We start from the raw sequence: 7,062 nt of genomic DNA, 5'->3' as shown, positions 1-7,062 counted from the left end.
TCAGCTACATTTAGCTCTATTCACTTGCATGGGGCTGAGCAGCAGTACAGATACAGTTGCACCTATGGCTGCTTAGATGTGCCTGGATAAACATTAAAGGGGCAGCAGTGGTCCTGGATCAGTAGTGGTTGCCCCCCCCCCCCCACTTGGATTTTTTTAATTTCCCCTCTGTTTGTGGATTTGCTCCAGCACTTTAAATATATACCATAATGGGTCTGACTATGTGCCTATAGGGCAGCCATTGACCTCCCTGCTCCCTCTCCCTACGCGTTTGTCCCTTGTGTGAGAATTCGGGCACTATAGGGCACGTTTATGTCGGACATACAGGTAAGGTGCTACTTAAATAACTGGTGCCAGTGCCTTTGAAGCTCCTGAACCAGTAGATAAGGCTCTGGGGTGACATCTCTGGGTTTCCATTTTTTGGAATGCAAAAAACCAGAAAGCAAGTTGGGGATGGATCAATTTAATGGCAATGATCAATGGCGCCCAACAAAGACTCCAATGCAGATAAGAACATAGCCTAAACTTAGAAGAACCCTATAATTTATCGGGTTGACACAGTAGACATTGCTGCCCACCATCATGGACATTATTAAATCGAGCATTGCTATGGACAGTGGTAGATCAGGCTGCCGAGTCTTGTATGGCGTCTTATCATTTCACAGCAGTTAATTCATCTTCCAGCGTCTCTTCCCTGCTCTTCATATTGAAGTGGCTGCTTGTTGGGTCCCCTTTGGGTTTGCAGCAAGACCTACAATATTTTTTGCACAGGTTCCTCCACAGCTCAGTATATTGTTGGTGGCTTAATCCCAAAATAACAGGGATGACGGCTGCGCTGCCACTCCCCACACATGTCAGAGTCAAGACAATCCATAAACTGATTTCATATTTCTCTATGACCAGCACTGAGACCTGAAGAAGAGCGATGTAAGGAACCCAACAGATGAGGAAAGTCAAGGAGAAGACTGCAATGCATTTTGCATATCTCAAGTCCATCTGGCGCTCCATCTCCGTCACCACCTCCCGCTGAACCGATCGGTGGAGTTTCTTGATTTCCTTCAGTTGTCTCCTGGCCACGGAAAGCAGTTTGATGGTGATGAAGCTCATGGCCAAGATGGACGGGATGACCAACCCGTACGTCTCCAAGTAGATATAAGAATTAGTGAACACATGCTTATAGGAACAATTGTAGTTGTTTTCCCAATTATTCCAGCCAAACAATGGAAGACAAGAAAATATCAGGGGCAAAGACCAAACCAAGAGCAAAGAGAGCGGGACACAGCGGTGCACCCAAATATCCCGATAGTGCAAAGGATAGGTGATGCACAAGTACTTCTCATAGTGCACCATCAACAGGTTGGCTAAAAACGAGAGGAAGAAGTAATTGGGAGATATGAAAGCGAAAAAACACCCATAGTATCCCAGGTCCTTGCTGAACTTCATCCGAGGAATACAGGGCAAGAGAACCCCGGTGAAGAAGTCTGCAAACAACAGGCTAAGGAAGAAGTAGTTGGCCGTGTTGTGTAACTTCTTATTGAAGAGGATTCCAATGATGATGAAAAGGTTGGAGAAGATGATGAAGGCCGAGAGGGGGCTGGACAGCCAGATGATCAGCTTCTCCTGGGTTCTATGAGTTGAATCATTCTTAAATGCCTCATAATCCATCCCGTGTACGGTCAGAGACTACGACATGTCCTTAACTGAGGGCCTGAGAACATTCTTCCGATGGGTCATGACTCAGGACTGCAATGGAGATTTCCAATAGATACTCTGAAAGGAAGAAGATAAAGAATACGGAGTCAACGTACAAAGGCAGATTCTTTGGATACATTGTTTAAATATGTAACAATTCTATATTATTATTAGAACTGGAATGCAATTATGTAAGAACAATTTATGCAGGCATTGGGTTTGTGCAGATCATCTGCCACCGTCATGGCCGCCACTAGTACTTGTTCTCTCCTTTCTATTCTCCGGGATTGTACTGTAGGTAACCCTGTTCTCCTAAACTACAATGTGGTTGTGCAGCCCAAAATCTATCTCTGTTCAAGAAAATTCTGCTCAATGCAGACTCCTTGACCGCTCCTTTAACTGATCAGGCAGACCGCTCTGGAGCTGCTCACCCCTATCATAGAGAGAACTGTGCAGCCCTACAGTTACAGCTGCACAGTCCTCTCTATCTCTTGCACATACAATATCTCAATAATTGGTGAAGGAAGGAAATAGGAAGCTAAAAATTCTGACCACACTGACCCCAAGGTCAGACTGGCCCATCAGACTTACAGGGATCTTCCAGTGTGCCCAGCTCTAACACAATAATGGCCCAGCAGAAAGCACCCAAATTTCATGGGTACTGTGGGCTATGTGCAAGAATCATGTGCTGGGCCTAAGGAATCTCCGTATGACATTGATTAACCCTTCCACTGCCTCCCAGCAAGGGTCTGCCCTAGACCATCAGGAGTCCTTACACAAACCCCTTCACTGCCCTAGACCACTAAGGAGTCAGTCTTACATTAACACCTTCATGCCCAAGACACCACTGATTCCTGAATTAACCTTCTCCTAGACCACTTACTGTTATTAACCTCTTCACTGCCCTAGACCACCTGGACCATTGTCATGAATCCTTCCAGTGCCTTAGATGAACAAGGAAGGAAGCCACAGACCCAAATACAGACATTAACCCCCTCTGTGCCCTAGACTACCAGGACACAGACCTCTATATTAACTTGTAATATGTCAGGTCAGCCGGATCAGCCTGAGAAGATACCTGGACTAACTGGACTGTGGTTGCTTTTTGTGATACCTAGCTGGTCCGATGCAATGGTAGTTTTAGTCTGTTTGACTCTTGGGCTGTGGATTCTGTTTCCATTGCTGCGCCCGGTCACTTACTGGAGATCTACACGGCTGCTGTGAGTTTATCTGTAGATGTTTCCTAATCCTGCAGAGATGAGACAATAACCTTCCCTGTCATAGACCTGGGTCGCTGGTGCGGATCCTATTTCCCTGGATACGATGCAGCCCGGTATATGTGACTGCTCTTTAGGGTGTTGGACTTTGCTACTTATAGGATACAATTCTGTATTGATGGGTCTGGAGGGAGCGAAGGTAAGAACGCTTCTATCTATTAGCTATGAAGACGTCTCCGGACTAGAAGTAGTAAGTCCTGCCGCAGCGTGGGGCCGTAGGAAGTAACTGCAATGTAAGGGGGGGAATGTGGGAATAAATAAAACGTAACCTTTATTAGCCTTCCGATAAAAATAACTCCTACTTCTCTAAACACAACGAAGGACCCCGCGGCCTCTACTGAGCCCTATAGAGGGGGGATTCTGTCCGCAAGTACCGAGAAGAAGGCAAAGGGCAAAGGTCACGCCGAATATTGATGGGATTTACATTTCTATTTTCTTCATTCATAAAAATAAACTATGAACCCTACAACTTCTGAGAGCATTCTCACATGGCAGCATTTTCCCTGCCTAAAACATTTGCACAACACTGTCGACAATATTCTAAAGCTCCTCCGGACAAATTCTTTGCCTGTTTCTCATTTCTCCTTACGTATAAGTCTGTATCTCAATATACTGACATGTTCTTTGTGCACGGTATAGCAGTAATATCTGAGCACTCTATGGCAGTATTATTATACAGTGCACATTGGTTATTACATAGCAGTTCTGGGCAATGTGACCTCTGGCCTGGATATTGGGCATCGCCCCTGGACTCCCTGGTGCACCCGCTGCCCCCGTCTACAGGTGTTTACCGTACAGAGTCCCTCTTTTTCCAGCCATTATGCGGTATAATGATGGGTGACAGCCGCCGCGGTCAGGCAGGGCTGCGGAGAACAATCTTTTTCTCTTCAGTGAGTTTACGAGTCTTTACCTGGTCACAAATGGCTTTCCAGGAAAACTATAGCAACGGCTGGCTTTATGGTCAGGGATGGCTTCAGAGCCATAAAAAGATTTCCAAATTCTCCCTTCTTTATGGGGGCGTTGGAGGCAAAATGCATAAACATCCGTGCAGGGAATGGACCTTTTATAGCCGCTGGCAGGGATGGAGCATCAGCTATATAGTTATAGTCAGCAAACAGTCAGCGGAAATGGCCATCGCGGTCACCCAGGTGTATGGCAGGCGGAGGCGACAACCTCGCACATGATGTTATTTGTGGGTGTCTATGAGTGGAGACCCCAAAAAATACCAGCACTAAGCCCCACTGTCCTCTGCTCCGCATGATAAGAGTCCTATGGATGGCAAGGGGCGCCTTCCGATTTATTCCTGGAGGGGGCACAATCCAGAAAACCGCAGCGCTCTAATCTAGGGATCAGTACAGGCTGCGATTCATGGATCCCCTCCAATAACATCAACAGATATGTCGCCATCACATAAATCTCCTGCTGCATGTCGCCTGTGTCCCGTGTGCAGAAGTCTGGGGGTTATTGCTCCTAAGTGGTTACAAATCTGGATTCCCCATCGCTGCCCCGAACTGTGGGAAAGTAGAAAGAAGAAAGTACTACAACCCCCATCATGTCATTATAAAGTCATCATCAGGGGCAGTGAGCAACGAGGCTGCTGTATCTAATCCTATAGTGTGTGATACTGTATACTGAGCTGTATCTAATCCTATCCTGTGTGATACTGTATACTGAGCTGTATCTAATCCTATCCTGTGTGATACTGTATACTGAGCTGTGTATCTAATCCTATCCTGTGTGATACTGTATACTGAGCTGTATCTAATCCTATCCTGTGTGATACTGTATACTGAGCTGTATCTAATCCTATCCTGTGTGATACTGTATACTGAGCTGTGTATCTAATCCTATCCTGTGTGATACTGTATACTGAGCTGTATCTAATCCTATCCTGTGTGATACTGTATACTGATCTGTGTATCTAATCCTATCCTGTGTGATACTGTATACTGAGCTGTGTATCTAATCCTATCCTGTGTGATACTGTATACTGAGCTGTATCTAATCCTATCCTGTGTGATACTGTATACTGAGCCGTGTATCTAATCCTATCCTGTGTGATACTGTATACTGAGCGGTGTATCTAATCCTATCATGTGTGATACTGTATACTGAGCTGTATCTAATCCTATCCTGTGTGATACTGTATACTGAGCCGTGTATCTAATCCTATCCTGTGTGATACTGTATACTGAGCCGTGTATCTAATCCTATCCTGTGTGATACTGTATACTGAGCTGTGTATCTAATCCTCTCCTGTGTGATACTGTATACTGAGCTGTGTATCTAATCCTATCCTGTGTGATACTGTATACTGAGCTGTGTATCTAATCCTATCCTGTGTGATACTGTATACTGAGCTGTGTATCTAATCCTATCCTGTGTGATACTGTATACTGAGCTGTGTATCTAATCCTATCCTGTGTGATACTGTCTGCTGAGCTGTGTTTCTAATCCTGTCTGTGTGATACTGTATACTAAGCTGTGTATCTAATCCTATCCTGTGTGATACTGTATACTGAGCTGTGTATCTAATCCTATCCTGTGTGATACTGTATACTGAGCTGTATCTAATCCTATCCTGTGTGATACTGTATACTGAGCTGTGTATCTAATCCTATCCTGTGTGATACTGTATACTGAGCTGTATATCTAATCCTATCCTGTGTGATACTGTATACTGAGCTGTATATCTAATCCTATCCCGTGTGATACTGTATACTGAGCTGTGTATCTAAGCCTATCCTGTGTGATACTGTATACTGAGCCGTGTATCTAATCCTATCCTGTGTGATACTGTATACTGAGCTGTGTATCTAATCCTCTCCTGTGTGATACTGTATACTGAGCTGTGTATCTAATCCTATCCTGTGTGATACTGTATACTGAGCTGTGTATCTAATCCTATCCTGTGTGATACTGTATACTGAGCTGTGTATCTAATCCTATCCTGTGTGATACTGTATACTGAGCTGTGTATCTAATCCTATCCTGTGTGATACTGTCTGCTGAGCTGTGTTTCTAATCCTGTCTGTGTGATACTGTATACTAAGCTGTGTATCTAATCCTATCCTGTGTGATACTGTATACTGAGCTGTGTATCTAATCCTATCCTGTGTGATACTGTATACTGAGCTGTATCTAATCCTATCCTGTGTGATACTGTATACTGAGCTGTGTATCTAATCCTATCCTGTGTGATACTGTATACTGAGCTGTATATCTAATCCTATCCTGTGTGATACTGTATACTGAGCTGTATATCTAATCCTATCCCGTGTGATACTGTATACTGAGCTGTGTATCTAAGCCTATCCTGTGTGATACTGTATACTGAGCTGTGTATCTAATCCTACCATGTGTGATACTGTATACTGAGCTGTGTATCTAATCCTATCCTGTGTGATACTGTATACTGAGCTGTGTATCTAATCCAATACCTGTGTGATACTGTATACTGAGCTGTGTATCTAATCCTATCCTGTGTGATACTGTATACTGAGCTGTGTATCTAATCCTATCCTGTGTGATACTGTATACTGAGCTGTGTATCTAATCCTATCCTGTGTGATACTGTATACTGAGCTGTGTATCTAAGCCTATCCTGTGTGATACTGTATACTGAGCTGTGTATCTAATCCTACCATGTGTGATACTGTATACTGAGCTGTGTATCTAATCCTATCCTGTGTGATACTGTATACTGAGCTGTGTATCTAATCCAATACCTGTGTGATACTGTATACTGAGCTGTGTATCTAATCCTATCCTGTGTGATACTGTATACTGAGCTGTGTATCTAATCCTATCCTGTGTGATACTGTATACTGAGCTGTGTATCTAATCCTATCCTGTGTGATACTGTATACTGAGCTGTGTATCTAATCCTATCCTGTGTGATACTGTATACTGAGCTGTGTATCTAATCCTACCATGTGTGATACTGTATACTGAGCTGTGTATCTAATCCAATACCTGTGTGATACTGTATACTGAGCTGTGTATCTAATCCTACCATGTGTGATACTGTATACTGAGCTGTGTATCTAATCCTATCCTGTGTGATACTGTATACTGAGCTGTGTATCTAATC

General features: G+C 43.9%; 1 protein-coding gene across 1 annotated transcript; it reads right to left on the bottom strand.

The window, feature by feature from the left end:
- Positions 1-654: 654 nt before the first annotated feature.
- On the bottom strand, positions 655-1,695 carry GPBAR1 (G protein-coupled bile acid receptor 1). The gene has a single exon (XM_075284656.1). The coding sequence runs from the start codon at positions 1,663-1,665 to the stop codon at positions 655-657; it is 1,011 nt and encodes a 336-aa protein (XP_075140757.1). The 5' UTR covers positions 1,666-1,695.
- Between the last annotated feature and the right edge of the window lie 5,367 nt (positions 1,696-7,062).

Source organism: Leptodactylus fuscus, chromosome 8, assembly GCF_031893055.1.
Source record: "Leptodactylus fuscus isolate aLepFus1 chromosome 8, aLepFus1.hap2, whole genome shotgun sequence".
In the NCBI taxonomy this organism is placed as follows: Eukaryota; Metazoa; Chordata; class Amphibia; order Anura; family Leptodactylidae; genus Leptodactylus; species Leptodactylus fuscus.
This window is presented reverse-complemented; position numbering and strand designations above follow the sequence as displayed.